General features: G+C 37.8%; 1 protein-coding gene across 1 annotated transcript in view; it reads left to right on the forward strand.

Annotated features, from left to right (window-relative positions):
* The window catches only part of LOC109238012 (ornithine aminotransferase, mitochondrial), a 20,153-nt gene extending 2,407 nt beyond the window's left edge, over positions 1-17,746 (forward strand). The window contains exons 2-10 of the mRNA XM_019404436.1: positions 9,003-9,111; positions 10,181-10,411; positions 12,493-12,652; positions 12,787-12,842; positions 13,151-13,303; positions 13,400-13,497; positions 14,181-14,261; positions 14,848-15,081; positions 17,334-17,746. Of these exons, the coding sequence (XP_019259981.1) occupies positions 9,003-9,111; positions 10,181-10,411; positions 12,493-12,652; positions 12,787-12,842; positions 13,151-13,303; positions 13,400-13,497; positions 14,181-14,261; positions 14,848-15,081; positions 17,334-17,484 (1,273 nt within the window). The 3' untranslated portion in view covers positions 17,485-17,746. The remainder of the gene's footprint in view (positions 1-9,002; positions 9,112-10,180; positions 10,412-12,492; positions 12,653-12,786; positions 12,843-13,150; positions 13,304-13,399; positions 13,498-14,180; positions 14,262-14,847; positions 15,082-17,333) is intronic.
* Positions 17,747-18,949: the final 1,203 nt, after the last annotated feature.

Raw genomic sequence — 18,949 nt, forward strand, 5'->3', positions numbered from 1 at the left:
GAAGGAAGAGGAACAAGCTCCCAAGTACCACTCGTATGTAAAGCAGACATCTCGTCAATCATAGCCTGTCGCCATCCGGGATGAGACAGTGCTTCACCTGTAGACTTAGGAATGGAAACAGAGGACAAAGATGACACAAATGCACAATGGGATGATGAGAGACGATGGTAACTTAAACCGATATAATGAGGATTAGGATTAACTGTGGACCGTATACCTTTTCGTAGTGCAATCGGTTGATTAAGAGGAGACAAGTCCGCAGTATTAGCAGGGTCAGGTGCAGGACGTGAATCAGTTGGGCCTGATGCTGGGGGCGGACGACGATGATAAGTCAGGAGTGATGGAGCTGTAGAAGGTTGAACTCGACTAGGTGGTGGCACTGGAGCTATAGTTGGTGGCACTGGACTCGGTGGTGATACTAGAGCTATAGGTGGTGGAGCTGTAACTGGAACTGTAGGCGATGGAGCTATGGAGGAAGATAAATGGGAGATAGGGACTGAATCTCCAAAAGAAGGAACAGGTAGCACCTCAGAAATATCTAAGTGATTAACTAGACCTGTGAAGTATGATTGGGTTTCAAAGAAGGTAACATCAGCAGACATAAGAAATCGCTGAAGGTCAGGAGAATAACATCGATATCCCTTTTGCGTTCTCGAGTAACCCAGAAATATGCACTTAAGAGCACGATGAGCTAACTTATCTTTTTCCAGGAGTAAGGTCATGAACAAAGCACGTACTCCCAAAGACACGGGGTGGAAGAGAGAACAAAGGTAAATGGGGAAACAGGACAGAGAATGGAACTTGATTTTGGATAGCTGAAGATGACATACGATTAATAAGATAACAAGATGTAAGAACTGCATCCCTCCAAAAACGCAGCGGAACATGAGATTGTATGAGTAGGGTACGAGCAGTTTCAATAAGATATCTATTCTTTCTTTCAGCTACCCCATTTTGTTGGTATGTGTACGGACAAGATGTTTGATGAATAATCCCATGGGAGTTCATAATTTGCTGAAATGGGGAAGACAAATACTCTAGGGCATTATCACTACGAAATGTGCGGATAGAAACCCCAAATTGATTTTGAATTGCAGCATGGAAGGTCTGGAAAATAGAAACAACTCAGATCCATTTTTCATCAAAAATATCCAAGTGCACCTGGAATAATCATCAATGAAACTGACAAAGTAGCGGAATCCTAAGGTAGAGCTAACCCGACTAGGACCCCAAACATCTGAATGGACTAAAGTAAAAGGTGACTGTGCTCGATTGTCAAGACGCCGCGGGAAATGGGAGCGGGTATGCTTACCAAGTTGACACGACTCACACTCTAAAGTGGACAAGTGAGATAAGCAATGTACCATTTTCTGAAGTTTTGACAAACTGGGATGTCCTAACCGTTTATGTAATAAATCTGGTGAATCAGTAACGCGAGAAGTTATTGGAGGAAGACAAGATGCGAGTCCATGTGATTTTGCAAGGATGAGGTAATAAAGTCCATCTGATTCACGTCTGGTACCAATGATCCGCCCTGTACTGCGTTCCTGTATAAAAACAAGGTCATCAAGAAATAAAACAGTAGATTTAAGTGATTTGGCTAAGCGACTAACGGCTATGAGATTAAAAGGACTACTAGGAACATAAAGAACTGAGTCTAAAGGTAAGGAAGGAAGTGGACTTGCTTGACTTATTGCAGTTGTCATGGCTTCAGACCCATTGGCCATTGTGACTATTGGAAGAGATTGAGAATATGAGATACTAGTGAAAAGAGATTTGTTACCAGAAATATGATCAGATGCACCTGAATCAATGACCCAAGACTCAGAAGGTGAAGATTGGGAGACACCAGTCATGCTACTATTTGTTGGAACAACGGAGGTTAATCCTGAAGATGTCTGTTTACGTGCTTTGTACCGAAGGAACTCAATATAATCCGGTAAAGAATCCCTCTGGATTGGATTCATTGCATTTAATCCAATGATTGTGAGTTAAAGGCTTCATGTACGAATTCCATTACAATATCGTTCCGAAAAAAGCAGAAAATTGCTGGGATCACTGTTCACGCCGGAAAAAAACATTGTAGCTCGCCGGAAAAAACTCAAAGTAGTAGGTATTTGATTTGAACTAGATGGGTAGGCTCGGAATTGTGAGGAGAGCAAGCTGTCCTGAAGGAATTTCGCGAAAAAGTGGCCGGAAATGGTGTCATGCGCCGACGCGTAGGTGTCGGAGCTTCGCCGGAAAATTTCTTCCGGCGGCGCGTGGCGGCGCGTGGAGGGTCTTCTGACGGAGAAATTTTTGTGGGTTGGTCGCCAGAGGCCGATCTACTTCGTGGTGGTGTTGGTTTTTGCACAACACTGAGGAAAAGTGTTTTCTTTTTTTTACGGATAGCCTCTTAAGTCGCCGGAAAATTGCACGGCAACGAGGTCTTTCTTCCCGGAGGCCGCTGGAATGATGCACAGCGACAATTTCTCACTGATGCTCTAATACCATGTGAGAAAGCACGGGAGAAAAATATATTATTGACTAATTATAACAATGATACAATGAGCCCTATATATCTACAATACATGTCCTACTCCTAATACATATGGGATTAGGGTTATTTACTACTATTTATACAATGAAACTAACAAGTTGTATTGTTATATGGCCCCTTTCATAGGGTACCAGTAGAAAATAGCACGGGAGATTGTAAATAGAACACAAGAGATTTTTATAGGGTCATTTTCTTCTATTCAAATGGTAAGTGGGCGTAGGAGATCATTTCCTCCTATTGGTTGTGTCGTGCTTTACTTTGCTGATGCATCAATTGTATGGCCTGTGATTACGAGCGTACTGTAAAGATGTTATTGCCAGTAGGTATTCCCAAGTCCTGACACGGGAACACTAGGTGTAGTGGATAGGTATACTAGAAGTTGCAAAACTACAAGTACTGATACGCGGCGCCTTCCTGAGATTCCTTGGAAGGGCGACGTACGGCTAGGCAATTGATGTCAGTTCAGTTGCTGTCCGCCAACTGAGGTCCCCTCCGTACGCTAGACGAGATTGTCAGTGCCGTACGGGAAAACCAATGTCAAGAGCAATTGAGAGAACAGAATGAGAATTCAGAATGAAAGAAAGCTTGATTGCATTAATGAAAGCTATTACAGAAAAGCAACGCGGTGTCGAGGGGGAGAGACACCAGTACAGAGAATTGCTTGCTTGCTAGAAAGTTTTGATTGCTTGATCCCCCCTAATAGTACTTAAAAAAAATAATCCAAAGTTACAGGAGTAGACCTAATTAAGCTAGAGAAACATAATGGAAGTGCATGAAATAAACTACTCTATATTTACAATGAAAATGACTTAGTTTTCTATAAGGCAGCAGCAGGTCCGTTGTCAGCAGCAGTGTCTTTGGCATCACGGTCTGCGCGCGCGGCGCTGTTGGCTTCTGCCTGCGGCATGGCGCTCGCGAGGGATATCGGTGGGGCGACAAAGGCACCTGCGCGCTTGTCACTTGGCGCGGCCAAGACCACGGGGCCGTCCGTGGCGCTAGGCATTGGGAGGTTCGCTAGGACGCCACGGGGCGCGCCCAAGGGGTCATGGGGCATGGCTGGAAAGCCGCCCATGACAGTACTAATGCAAGCTATTGGATCTTTAGTTGATTTGCCAAACTCTTAGGCATTTAAATGCACTCAGGCGGATAGAATTAATTATCTTTATCTTAGCGTGCTTCTGGTACACTTCAACATTGACCACCATGCCCACTAGAGCTTTTTAGTATCAGTAGGAGTTGGGCTAGTCGTAAAGAAGAAGAATGAAGAATAGCGGTGCTTCTTGAAGTGAGTTCTTAGTTTCGCTAAGTTAGAGGCCTTGTTGAACTGTGAGATTTCACGAAATTTTAGTGGCTTGGATCTTGCAACCAGAGATAAGAACACCAAGGGGTTGACAAAAATATAAGTGGTTTGTTATGATAATGTGGTCATACGACTGCTGACATTTTCAATGAGATTTCTTATAGGAGGCCATTTACGGCAGTGAAGAGCAAACACTTAAGATGCATTAATTTCGTGGTCAACTGCTCATGCTTTCAGCAGGAGTGCTTTTAGCACGAGAAGGATTCACTTTACTGTGTGCTTAATGAGTGATTATATACCAATTTTTTGTTGCTTTATAGTAATGGCTTTTCGGTCGCAGGAGTGCTCCACTGAAAGAGTTAGTCAAAAGGATCTTTGTAAGAAAGTTGAATTACGAGAAGTCGCTACTTTATTTGATGCGATATTTGGATCCAAGACTCATCTAGCTATTGAGAAGCTTGATGAAACTAGCGAGAGTGTCAACCAAAAGCTTGAACTATGGAGGAGCGTCTTATAGAGTAAGGATTTTAGGATAAGTAGAAGTAAGGATGAATACATGCGCTGCAAGTTTAGTCAGCATGAGAAGAGCAAAGTTTATGTGAGACTAGGAGTCGTTTGGCAGGAGGTATTAGAAAAAATAATGCAAGCATTAGCTCTATGCATTGTTAATACCTTGTTTGGTATATTTTTTCAACTTGTGTATAACTAATCATACTTGGTATTATCCTATGTATAAGTAATGCGTAGAATACCATGGCATTAGTAATACCAAGACTATTAATGCATGCATTAGTATGGTTAAAGACAAAATTGTCCTTAAAGTCCCTTAAAGCTAGAGAATATGGAGGGCACTTTTGTAAACAACTATTTTTCTTAAAAATTATGCAATGCATTATAATTTTAATACACCACACCAAACAATAGATAAGAAATAATATTTGCATAACTAAATCTTGCATTACTAACCCATACACTACTAATCCATGCATTATTCCGCACTATTTTTATACACCCTACCAAACGACTCCTAGATGAGATTGCAATGCCAAAATGCAAATAATTTAGATATTTAGGCTCATTGCTTCAAGAGAATGGAATGATAGATGAAGATGTTACTCATGTGATTAAAATTGGATGGTTGAAATAGAGAAGTGCTCCTAGGGTGTTATGTGAAGGATGCCTACCCAAGTGAAAAGGTAAGTTGTGTAAAACAGCTATAAGACCAACAGTATTATACAATAGTGAATGTTTTGATGCTAAAGTCCAACACATCTACTAGAAGAGTGTTACCGAAATGCGGATGCTAAGATGGATGTGCGATCATACTAGATTAGATAAGATTAGAAATGACCACATTTACTAGAAGGTGCAGGTAGCATGCATTAACGATAAAATGAGAGAAGGTCGCGCATGAGATGGTCTGGTCATGTCACGCGTCGACATAAATATGCAACAATCCTTGGGTTTGAAACTATGATGAAAGAAGGTGTTAAAAGCGGACGGGGTAGACCTAAAATTAGTTGAAAGGAAGTTGTCTCGAAAGACCTACAAATTCTTTGAATCAATATAGACTTAGTTAAAGATAGAGCACAATGGAAGAAAAAGATCCATATAAGTGATACCTACGGGTTGGAAATAGATTTTAGACTTGATAGAGAACTTCTAATAATATTATTATTATATTACTCCATCCGTTTCAATTTATGTGTCTTACTTTCCTCCTTAGTCTTTTTCCAAAAAAATATCTCTTTCTATATTTAGTAACGCTTTAACTCCAACTTTCCACATGGCATATTTAATACTCCCTCCATTCTAATTTATGTGAACCTGTTTGACTGGGCACAGAGTTTAAGAAAAAATAAAGACTTTTGAAATTTGTGGTCCTAAACAAGTCAAAAAGGGGCCCAGAGTATTTGTATGGTTATAAAAACTTCTCATTAAGGGTAGAATTGTAAGTTTAAACTAAATTGTTTCCAAATTTAGAAAGGGGTCATTCTTTTTGGAACGGACCAAAAAGGAAATAGGTTCACATAAATTGGAACGGAGGGAGTACCACAAGATTCAAGGATATTTTGGTACATTACACACATCTTTAGTTTAAGACCACTAGCTTTAAATGTCTTACTTACTTTTTTAAACTCCGTGCCCCCGCAAACTAAGACACATAAATTGAAATGGAGGGAGTATTAATCATATATGTATTTAACTTATTTTTCAATTTCACTATTGTTTTATTTTGGTATGATGATAATTTGAGTTGAGCTTAAAGAAAGAAGTGAGGATTCATATAGCCGATGCCAACTTGTTTGGGACTGAGCTGTAGTTGTTATTTATTTACTCATGTGGCTCCCAATCCATTAAACTTTTGATTTACTCATTTATATGCACTAATCTAGATGGGTACAAAGGTTTGTCTCTTGCATTAGTTTTTGTTAGGGTGGAGAGTGTGAGTAATGCGAAATTAGACAAAGCAAGTCGATAATGATGATAACTAAGGCAAATAATGGAGGCACAAAATTTTCGTGGTTCGGTAAGTAAGACCTAACCATGGGCATAGAAGAGCAATTTCCCCGTATTAAGTATACAAAAGAGATTAAAAAATTAGATATAATATTCTAATTAATCCCAAATTACCTCGAGAGAATAACCTCATGGAACACTCAAAATGTTTCCTTAACACTTAACTCTTCTAAAAAATACTCTCTTTTGATACAAGAGAAAAGACACTATATTGTTTCTCAATTTCTGAAGGGCGCTTCTAAAGTAAGATATGATTGACTACGCGCAACAAAAGGTTAGGGAATTGCTTGTCAATATTTGGCCAACAATTCTCAAGTTGTTTGGCCAAATATTGGGTAACAATTCTCAAATTGTTTGCCCAAACTATTAACTAACAATGCTGCATGTTGAGGGGTTAAAAATAGGCCACGTAACAAATTGGTATAGGAGTAGGCCGACAAGAGAGGTATATGACACATGTACCATATTATTAGTATAGTCGGGAGTATTATGCATGCGATGGTGTGTACATGTCCAGACTTTTGACAAGCAGTGATTATGGTAATGGTAAGCTGGTAATGGGGCTTTTGTGGAGAAGGTGGAGAAAATTTGCTATTTAGTCAAAACTAGGTCAAGATGGAAATTTGTTACGTGACCCATTTTTGGCCTTTCTACATCATACATTGTTGGCCAATATTTCGCCAAGCAACATTATAACCTTTGGTTATAAATAACCAATCATTTCTCACTTTAGAGGCACTTTAAAACATTACGTAGCATTTCTAGTGTGTTTTTCCTTGTATCAAGATAAAAAAGTATTTTGTGAGAGAGTTAAGTGTTGGAGTTATACTAGGGTGGCTCTCTTTGTGAGTGTTTTGCGTGAGGTTATTCTTTCCGGATGTTTTAGGATTAATTAAAATGCTATATCTAATTTTTTATTTTTTTGTATAGTTGATGATATAATGGAATTGTTCCTCCCTACTCATGGACATAGTTCTTATTGAGCGACTACACAAATTTTTTGCCTCCTTTATTTGCTTTACTTACCATTACTATTGGCTTATTTTGTCTATTTTTGCACTACCCGGACTCCCAACCCTAACATTATGATATTAGAATTCAATCCGAGTTTTGTCTCAATGTCACCATGGGGTAACATAGGTATATGTTGACAAATTCGATTGTAATGCTAATTTCAACACATGGAAACTCAATATGCAGGCCATCGTGATCTAGGATGGTGTAGATATTGCCTTGCAGGAAGGCGAAAAAGCTGGAGAAAATGACGTCTACCACCACCATCCGTCATTATTAACTATCACCATCCACCACTACCATTCTCAATTATAGTCGCCACCGCTACCAATCACCATTGGCTACTACCCTGAACCACCACCATCAACCAAAACTACCACCAACCACCGCCTCTAGTCGGCATTCACAAATACCACTGTTAGCCATCACCACCAACAACTACCATATTTTATTGATAAAATATTAGATTAATTAGTATTTCATTTGAATTTTATGTTTTAATTTTTAAATAAAGATAAATTTTATACATTCAGATGTTAAAAATCAAACAGTCTTAATTAGTTAGTATCCAGATCTTAATACACATCTTAATATTCAGATGTGTATTAAGATTCAGATATCTTAATCTTGATACGCATCTTGATATTCAGATGTGTATTCAGATTCAGACGTCTTTCTTTAAAAAACAAATGAGGCCTACGTCAGGTACCGTAGAGTGCTTCCGCGCTCTTCAACATTTACCTCTTTGCCATGATCTGGCATCATTAGAAGTTGGCTACTCGTAAAGAGGAAGAACGAAGACTAGCATTGCATCTTGAAGAGAGTTCTTAGTTCAGCGAAGTTAGAGTCTTGCTGACCTGTGAGTTTTCACAAAATTTTATGACTTGGATTTTAAAACCAGGAAATGAGAAAGATTTGAAGTGATCCCGCCAACCCTCCATTCAGGGACAAGGGTGTATATGGTCATAATATTGCTGGCGATATGCTTTCAACAAGATCTCTTATAGGAGGCTATTTGTAGCCGTGAAAAGCACAGTTAAGATGCATTAAGTGGTCAACTGCTCATGCTTTGAGCAGTGTGTGCTTAATAAGTGATTATATCCCTGTTACCTTACCTTATCCAAAAAAAAAAGAGGGATTATATCTCCAATTTCGTGTTGCTTTCTAGTAATTGCTTTTCCATTTCAGGAGTAAGAGAGTTGAGTTACACAAGTCTCTACTTTATCTGTTGCGATCTTTGGACCTAGGAGTCATGTGGCTTCTGGACCATTAAACTTTGGTTTACTCGTTTATGTGCCCTAATGTAGACGGTTACAGATATTTGTTTTGTGTGCATATACTTTTGCATCTGTTTGTAGATTCTCTTTTTACTCTTTTTTACTAAATTCAGCGCATCCATTTTGGACAAGGAAAAAATAATCTTAGGTGTTGCACTTTAACTTAGCCACTAAAGGTAATTGGAAGTAACACTAGGTTAATAGATTGTAGCTAATATTTTTTTAGATTTTTTTTGTGAGTGTTTGCTAATGTCACAGACCAAACCATGTCAGCTCTTGTTATTTAATGAACAAATTACAATTACGTGGCTGGTATAGCGTTGAAATACTGATTTTTCTGACCGAATTGCAGTTATCATCCGATTCCTATTGTCTTTTCTAAAGCTAAGGGTTCATCCATCTGGGATCCTGAAGGGAAAAAGTATCTTGATTTCCTCTCAGCTTATTCTGCTGTCAATCAGGTAAAAAGATAAAAAGAAAAATATTGGACAAATTGGTATCTGTTATCAATTGTTTCCTCAAAATATGTAGAATCAACATTGTACTATTCTTTTATTGGGCTTCTGGCACGCACTTGCCCTACTCCATAGATCCTCTTCTTCAGTTGAAGAATTGAAGGGAGGTGTCGTCACCTTTCTTCCCATGCTTACAGTTCATGGCTCTTGGTTTTATTTATCTGATATATCTGACATAATGTATAGCCAGCTCGTCTTACTTAATATATGGTATTAGTAAAAGAAACTAGTCAAGCAGTCACTAACATGGATTGACTTTAGCAGGTTCATTTTATTGTTATTAATACCTGTATCCTTTTCTCTAAATAATAGAATATATATTTTATCAAATATTTGTAACCAGACAAATGGGTTGCTAAATGTAAGGCTTTCAAATATTAAGTCTGTCGAGCTTCCAAAATTTCACGAGTGAGTAAAATTCATACCTTCCCATATGCACCAAAAATAAAGTGCTTAAAAAAATACGCTTTACCCTGTACATAGCACTACCTTGTCCTTCAAGTTCAAGACACCTCATGTATATCTGTTTCTACACTTCGTATTATGCAAACGAGACTAGTGTACCACATTTCCCTGATTATGTTTGGGGCTCTTGGGCCCCTCCGCATGGATAAGCATTGATGGACTTCTCTAGGCACCACTTGTTGCATTTCAAATAATGCCACGGCATATTCCACATCTCCATTGCTGCATCATAGTGCAAAAGTAGGTGTCAGGCCGTTCCCTACTCTCTTAGTGATGTTCTTGTCCTCCACACCACTTTCATCCAAGTATAGCGGTTGAGAATTCAACTTGACTTAATCTAATATTTGTTATAGTAGAAGAAAATAGTATCAAAATGTTACTTTCATAAGGTTTACATTACACAATTGTTTAGTTTTGAACTAATAAGTGGATTAGTTCTGATAAGCATATTAAATATTGTTGAGACATCCCAAAATCAGGTGTCACATTAAAGAATAGAGAAGTACTATGCAAGATTTTCATACTGAATTAAAGTTAATTTTATTTTCAGGGACACTGTCATCCAAAGATCATGAAAGCTTTAGCAGAACAGGCTCAAACACTCACTCTTAGTTCTCGTGCCTTCTATAATGATAAGTTTCCAGTATTTGCAGAATATATAACCAGCATGTTTGGATATGATATGGTGCTACCTATGAACACTGGTGCAGAAGGAGTAGAAACAGCTCTTAAGCTGGCAAGGAAATGGGGTTACATGAAGAAAAGAATACCAAAAAATGAGGTAAAGAAAATTTACCTTCTTGTTGATACTTCATACATTTGGAATTTGTCAGGAAGTCAAACTTTAGCAGCTTTGCAGCAGTTTGCCTAAGTACTTGGGTCACATATTAGTTAAGTTATAGATAGATCTCTTATAATACGTATATGGAAAGCATTTTCCTCATCTAATGAGAGTAAATTAATGGTCAAAAGGAGTAAAATAAAGTGATTCTTCTGGCCAGTATCCTCTTTTATAAGTTTCCCCTCTTCGTCCCCCCGGGGGGGNNCCGGGGGGGCGGGGGGGGGGTGGGGTGGGGGGGTGGAGAGAGAGAGAGTAAATTAAGGTGGTTCTTTTCAACAACAAACAGGCTTAATGCTGGTGCACAATCTTCTCGGTTATCGAAAAAAAAATAGCAGGGCTTACTATAGGTGGATTACGTGTATGTATATCCTTGCAAAACTTTGTTCTGAGTTAATCTTTTCCTCGAATGTAGTCCCAATATATTCCTACACAGTCAACACTATGGTTAAATTCTTTTCTCATATTACTTTTCTATCCCTAACATTCTGGATTGACTTCAATTACTTGATTCCTGAGACCTGGTTATTTTATTTCAAGCGAGAGGAGACGTGAAGGGTTGGTAAGGAGATGGCATGACATGAACAGGCAGTCTCCAGCTGAATACAATCAATCTTGAAGGACTTATTACTTAGGGTGGTGAGTGGACTAGGAGTTGAAAATCTCACTTAGTGCCCCAGAAATGATTGAAAGAGAGCTAAGGAAGAACAGCAAAACTTTCCTAAGAGCAATAGTAAGGCGATAATCCATAGTTGCAGACCTGAAGAAAGAATAAAAATGTCCGTCTTCTAACAACTTAAACTTTTAGATGAGCCACCACCTAGCATAAAAAATTTCCACGTGCTTGACCTAAGAGAAGAAATCAGGATGACACATGAGGAGACGCGTCGCAGACCTACAATAAAGAAATAAAAATTTTCCCTCTTTAACAGTTTAAGCCTTTAAATGAGACAATATATGCAATTCAATAGTTGTTATATCAGTTGAATGAAGCATTACAACTTGGGGAAGATGGAGAAAATAAGAAAGACTTTACAAGTTCTAAACTGAATGGCCAACATTGCTTTTGATGCATGGTGGCAAGTTCATTTCTTCTTTTGTTTTTTTAATGACAGTGGTGTCAGGACCAATTTGTGTGCACCTCGACTATTTCATCGGGTATCTATTACCTCCACCAGCATAAGTACCGTATAAGTTTACCCTCCAAGACTCAGCCCGAGGGGATGATATCCTAGTGTTGTTTGCCTTCGCTAGGATTTGAACCTGATACCTCATGGTTCTCCTCCCACTTCATTAACCACTAGGTCACACCCTTAGGTGCGGTGGCGAGTTCATTTCTTTTATTGCCATAGTTTTTAAAATCACCCTTGTGGAAACCGTGTAAGAAGAACTACCATCATCAGTTAACTTCTTTTTGTTCTGGTTAAAGTGCAAAAATGCATGACCTAGCAAGGGTTGTTTGTTTGTTTTTTTCTTTTTTTTTTTTGGGGGTGGGGGGAGGGGGGGGGGGGGAGGGGTGGGGGGTGGGGGGCAAAAGAGTTATGTTCACTGCTCCCTCAGTCATTTCCTCTGCTATGTTCGGACATGACTTGTCAATCTTGATTGCGCTTAATCAAGATTCGTTAGAATAGGAGACTGAAGATTCCAGAATTAACTTCTGAAATTTTCTCTTACTTGTGGAATATTTTGTGCAACTTTGTCAACGTATTGTGTGAATTAAGAAAGTTGGAAGATTCTTTTACTTTTACCGTTTTCCCCCCAATTAAGTTATCCAAAGTTCTACAAAAGTTTGTGGTTGTTATAAAAATGTTATGAAAGTTGAATCCAGAACCTGCTGCATCCAGTTTTATGGTGTATTCCTACTTCCAAATTCAAGTCAACTGTATGTTTCCAGTCATACATAATTGAACTTCACCTTAAAGTTTCCTAACGACACCATGAAATGCCATGTCCTCTTTATTAAGATTGACCCGGAATTCTGTCGAAACTTTTCAGTATATTTTGTTTAAATTTGTCATTTGCAGGCTATCATCGTCTCATGCTGTGGCTGCTTCCATGGTCGGACATTGGCTGCGATCTCCATGAGTTGTGACAATGAAGCTACTCGTGGTTTTTGGCCCCTATTACCTGGGCAACTTAAAGTTGATTTTGGAGATGCTGTTGCCCTTGAAAAATTATTTAAAGGTACGTAAAGGTCGTGCCTTTAAAGGTGATGAGTCTATCTTGGCAAAGTAATGGCGGTCAAATACATACTTCCTAGTTGCAAACATGGTTGTTGTCTTGTTGAAGCTCATTGTTTTTCACTATTATGGTTTCAGAGAAAGGAGATCAGATTGCTGGCTTTTTGTTTGAACCAATTCAAGGAGAGGCTGGGGTATGTGTATTCTTCAACCAATGTGACCATTTAGAAATATATAGTGTGTCTATGATCGTATCTAATATGTTATAACAAGAAATTTACAAGTATTTGCTTGGAGAAGGCTCTACCTGACCTTAGCCTGAAATCCGTGTTGGCATTTCAAAATTTCCATGGCCTTTTATTTGTTTAATGTTTTGTTCATGCCACCTGGAAAGGGCACTGCGGGCAGGAAGAAAATGAGGTCTTGTTACTATATGTTTATTGTCACTTGTCCCAATGGAAAAGTACCATTACCATACGTGATATTTTTTCTTCCTCTCCAGGTTATAATTCCGCCAGAAGGTTACCTGAAGGCTGTTAGAGATCTTTGCTCAAAGTACAATGTTTTGATGATTGCTGATGAAATACAAAGTGGCTTGGCACGCTCTGGTCGATTGCTGGCTTGTGATTGGGAAGAAGTTCGTCCAGATGTTGTTGTAAGGACTCATCGTTTTTATAAGAAGGCGGTTAAATTTAGCTTGAGTCTGTTGAATTGTGGTCATGCTCCTAAATTGTGAAAATACGCTGTGCAGATATTGGGAAAAGCATTAGGTGGTGGAGTGTTGCCTGTGAGCGCTGTACTTGCAGATAAAGATGTTATGCTTTGCGTTCAGGCCGGAGAGCATGGAAGGTTGCAAATCACTATATGAAAGTTCTTGCAACTGTTTGTTAATTTATTTTGACTTGCAGTTAATTTCAGATGAGTTAGTTACTTTGAAAAGAGCATATTATGGATTCCGATTAACTCTCTCGAGTTCATTTGACTCGCACAATCTATGTTTTTATATCAAACGATGCCTTTGGTGTTGCTCAAAAAATAATAACATGATGCTGTGCATGTTGATGGGATAAAAATGCTTTTTTAACCTTATGGTGCTAGGGTGCCAATTTCTTAATTCTTTTTCATTGTACAACATGCCAAGATTTTATATCCGATTCTTGTCAGCATTTAGGTCCAGTTTCTTCCCTATATAGCCATACTAGTAGTCATTGCTAATTAAACCACCATACAGCAGTGTGGACGACCAGCTGTAATCTTCCAATGGCTCTGATTATAAGCTGAAAAGTGTTGCTTTAAAATAAAACCATGTTGTGTTCTGGTTCTTCTGTTTCAGTAAATGTACTTGAAGAAAAAGTAATATTAAATTTTAAATCCTGCTGTATGTGAGGTTTACCCTTACGATTTTAAATGGACTTGAATTGGGTTTATAGCTGGTTTTGAACTTGCCATATACCACTATCATAGATCAATAATTCTTTACATTAATTTGTTTCTGTTTCTTGATGTCTTTTTTTCTTTTTCAATCACATCAGCACCTTTGGGGGGAATCCTTTGGCTAGTGCAGTTGCAATTGCATCTTTAGACGTGATAAGAGACGAAGGACTTGCAGAGAGGTATCAAATTCCTTCCTTCACACCAGATGTTTTGTTGCATATATAGTACCCTGGATCTGCCTCTGGCCCAAGGGTCGGGTGTTGTGGGGGAGGGTAGGGAATGTTTCAGAAATCACCTCAAACTTTATGATGTTAAGCATGAAATGCTCTTCATCCGAGGAGTAATTCCCCTGCTCATAATTGGGCAGGAAGGCAGATGAATTACGCTGGCTGCTTGATACTCCTCCGTCCCAATTTATGCGGTACACTTCCCTTTTTAATCTGTCCCAAAAAGAATATCACCATTCTATATTTAGAAACAATTTAACTTCAAATTTCATTTTACCCTTAATGAGTTGATTTATTACCACACAAATATCAAGGCTTGTTTTCGACCACAACTCTCAAAAGTCTTCCTTTCTTTCATAAACTCTGTGCCTAGTCAAACTGTGCCTCCACATAAATGGGACGGAGGGAGTAGTAGTTTTGTGGTCATGTCATAAATCTTTTTCGTATTAATCAACTGATAGTTTACTGCATTTATATTTTTTGGTAATCAGCAACTTTTGAAAATCACAATCTGTACTAATGGTATCTTTGACAATAGATCTGCTCAGATGGGAGAACAACTTAGACGTCAGCTGATGAAGATTCAGGGGCAGTTTCCTAATTTCATAAAAGAAGTTCGAGGGAAAGGCCTATTCAACGCTGTGGAGCTTAATAGCAAGTCCTTGTTACCTGTGACAGCTTATGACATATGTATGAAACTGAAGGAGAGAGGAATTCTTGCTAAGCCAACTCATGATTCTATAATACGCTTGACGCCCCCGCTGTCCATGAGGTATGCCTTTTTATTTCTTTTAAATCTTATAGTTTCTGCATTTCCCCCTTTTTTGCCGAGATATGAATACCATTTCTTGTGAGAAACCGATGAACCTAGCTAGCGATCAGCTCAGAATTATCAGAAGTATAATCCTTGTTTTATAGGAGAACGATTCTTTCTATTACATCTAGACAATGGAAGAGAAAAATCCATATAGGTGATATCTACTAGTTGGGAATAGGTTTTAGACTTGGTAAAGAACTCCTATTATTAATATTACTACTATATATATATATATATATATATATATATATTTCTTTTTTCTTTACTTGCAGTTTTATTTTATTTTGGCAATGGTGTTGTTTCCAATATTCCCACTTCAACTCATCTTCTATATGTCCCTAACCATTATTTTTTGTTACTTAATAAAAGAAATTTCTTTGTGTATTCTTTTGAGGAGAAGGTAGAAAAGTGAAAAGTCATACCCTTTGAGAACTGAAATATATGAATATTCATGTCAGCTGGAAGTAGTTAGCTAAATTCGCAGGACCATGTAGCTATGTCATTTTGCAAAACTTTTAATTAGTCTTTGCTCTGCACTTGTATGTAGAAAATGTTAATTTACCTCTCCTTTTTCCTTCTTTTCCAGGATAATGGTTATTTTGCTGCTTTTAATTGAAAGTACTGTAAAATTGTACTATAACTTTTCAAAAATGAAATCAAATAAGTAACTTTCAACCATAATATAACTCAGCATTCTACATGAATTTATGGAATGCAAATATTTTCTCAGTGTCAAGTTATGTTGCTGATGCTCAATATTGCTTTCCTTATAAAAAATCATCTTATACAACCCGCGCCCTGTATCTAACAGCTAGTGGTCTTCTCATATAAGTGGTTAAAGTTGTAGTTAATTGTTTTACTTTACACACTTGGAAAATTTCGAGGTATCATTATCTTTGAAGGTTTTATGGAGGTGGTAAAAGAAGATGGTGTTAGTTACTAAGGCTTTTTGCTCGTTGGAAAATTTTGAATTATTCTATTTTAATAAGGTGGTACAAATTGCACTAGTGATGGAAGGCAGTTACCCTATGTTTTCAGAACATATGTGCCTTTTCAGGAGAGTAAGAAGAGTAAATTATGCAACAATGTGGTCCACTCTGCAATCATGCAGTTGCTCTTCTTTTTGTCAAATTAACAATATTTGCTCCCAATTCAGCTGAGAATTGAGATATGCTGTTTTAGCACGCCCCTTGAGGGCACATCTCTGTGCTGAGTCACGTCTCAACCGCACATAACAGCAGTACTAAGTATTTGTTGCTCCTCTCTCTACTTCCCTCCATTGTCTTTGTCCTATTCTGAGTTAGGTGGAGTTGCATGTGGACTATCATATCTATACTGTTATTAGAAGATTTTATTCTATAAAAATGTTTCTCTTTATGCCTTTCTAAGTGAAGGACCCGGAAAGATCTTGGAGTATCTACTGTTTAAATACAAATTCAGGAATCTATCAAGTTGATGAGTTTAGCTATCCCATCTGAAAGTTATTACTATCATTCATTTGGCTTTTGTGGACCTTTTCTGTTCTCCAATTTGATGGAATGTGTTTGTCAAACTCTCAACTTTAACTAGTATGTGATATATGTGCCTCTTTCTCAATCTCTTTTTATTTTCTTCTCACCATTTGGTTTCTCTCAGCATTGCAATCTTAATTGTGGACAAGGAACTACAAATTCAACCCCATCGCTTCTTTGCCATTTCAATCTATCCTACTGATTTAATTACATGCAATCCCTACATCTCTTTAAATAGCTGGTCTTCTTTTGTGTGATGTGTACCTTGAGTCTGATTATATTATAGTATAGGAAAAACAGAGTAGTGAATCCCCCCTCTGTAGCATGTTCTATATTTATTTGGACATGAGTAGCTCAACTTTAATTTTTTTTTTTTTTTTTGGATCAGTAAAAATGGTGTACTTTACTCATCCTTAGCACAACCTCCAAAGCGGAAAAAGTAAAATAGGCAAGTGGATGTTCCTATAGGAAGATAGCAGTAGGCTTGGTTCATGATGTTAATCTTCATAGGTGTAAATCTTAAAGTTCCCGTGCATCATCATGTTTCAAAGATGCGAGTCTTATTTCCTAGGTTATCTGAATCAGGTGTATCTGAGCTGTAGTCTAATGTATGTAAGGGGGCTGATCGTATTATAAAGTAATATTCCTACAACCCGATATATATGTCACTCAACTGTCTTATTGTTGTATTCATAGTTTGGAGGAGCTCCAAGAAGGCTCTAAGGCCCTGCATGATGTTTTTGAACTTGATCTACCGAAGATGCAGAAAGAGAAGCCAGCAACAGTTTCCCATGCTACCTCTAGTGTCTGTGACCGGTGTGGCCGCACCTTATATGGCTCTTCATAAGATATTGAAAGTAGAGGTAGTTTCCATAGATAGCAGTAGGCCCTGTCTTCTTGTTCTACATTATACATTTCATATCAATCAATATGCTTAGCCATACGCCATCATATAAAGTATCATTACAGTAGTCCAGATGTCTGAATTTATGTACGATCCCGTTAAAACCATTATCTATGGCATGCTTGACATCAGGCACAACCTAACTACTTATATTTGAGTTCTTGCATACTGAGAAATGCAAATAAAGCTGTCTGTTTGCTGAGTACTTGTTATCTTAATTCTTATGTATAAACATGTCAAAGTTGATTTCGAACCTCATGAATTGGAACTGGAAATTCAAGAAAATCTTCTTGTCTGAGAGACCTTCTGGTATCTGCATTCTGCTGCTTGCCTATGGACCACCATACAGATTATCCACAGTGCTTCTCTTGTTGATTATTTCATAATTGGATTACAGAAAGAGGTATATTGCATATTTTGGCTATTTGAGCAATTTTTAGATGGTCTTTTTCTGTATCTGCAAAAGTATATTAAGTCTGCATGTAATGTCCTTATTTCGAAAATGTCGGATTAATTTTACGGATGGACGCTCAACTTTCACTTTATTGCACCATGGTTACTATACTATTTTTCTAATGAAAGTTTTCGAATTTTACCTAAGTATTTCATGAAAGTCTCAATTTTCTTTTAACCAAAAGGTCACTCAACTTTGTCCAAGTGTAATAGGAAGTTATTGGGAGGTGATAAATTTTCTATGATTTTTTTACTCAAAGTTGAGTAACTTTATTGGTTTAAAAAATGATATAGTGACTTTCTGTGATATTTGGCAAGTTCGAACTTTTTGGTTACAAAAAATAGTTCAGTGATTATGGTTGCAATAAAGTAAAAACTGAATGAGTGAACATCCATGAAATTAGCCCGAGGTGGTGCTAAACTTCTCTAAGCCCCTTATTCTTTAGTCTGCTATTTTTGGTTACCATAGTTGACAGGTAAGTACTTACCGCACATTTCAATTTTTGACTAGTAACGTTAAATTAGTTGGTTTAGTATAAATATACGATGCGAGTAAGTTTATACGTAGTTGACATGTGTTTCTGACAACTCTCGTGTGTGTACACATGTCAAATTGGAGAGAGAAAATCTAGATTCTAGCTTAAGAGGTAGTATTTATATAATAATGTCTGTAGATTTAACATAGAGTATCAAAATCTTCCTTAAGCCTGAAGGAAAGTAAGTCGCTTTCACATGAAAAGTAAAGAAAGTTGATAAGCTTTTGAGAGATCATTATGGCTTGAAAGATCAAAGGTTGCCATGCATGTTCCTTAGCGTGATATCTTGTGGCCTGTTGCTTTAAGGTACATCACTGTGTAATGATTTTTATACGGTCAATATAGTTTAGTATGCGATAGCTAATTGTTATTTTTACTATGTTACTAGTGAATTTTCTCGCGATTCGTGCGATTATAAA

This window comes from Nicotiana attenuata, unplaced genomic scaffold (genome assembly GCF_001879085.1).
Source record: "Nicotiana attenuata strain UT unplaced genomic scaffold, NIATTr2, whole genome shotgun sequence".
Classification (NCBI taxonomy): Eukaryota; Viridiplantae; Streptophyta; class Magnoliopsida; order Solanales; family Solanaceae; genus Nicotiana; species Nicotiana attenuata.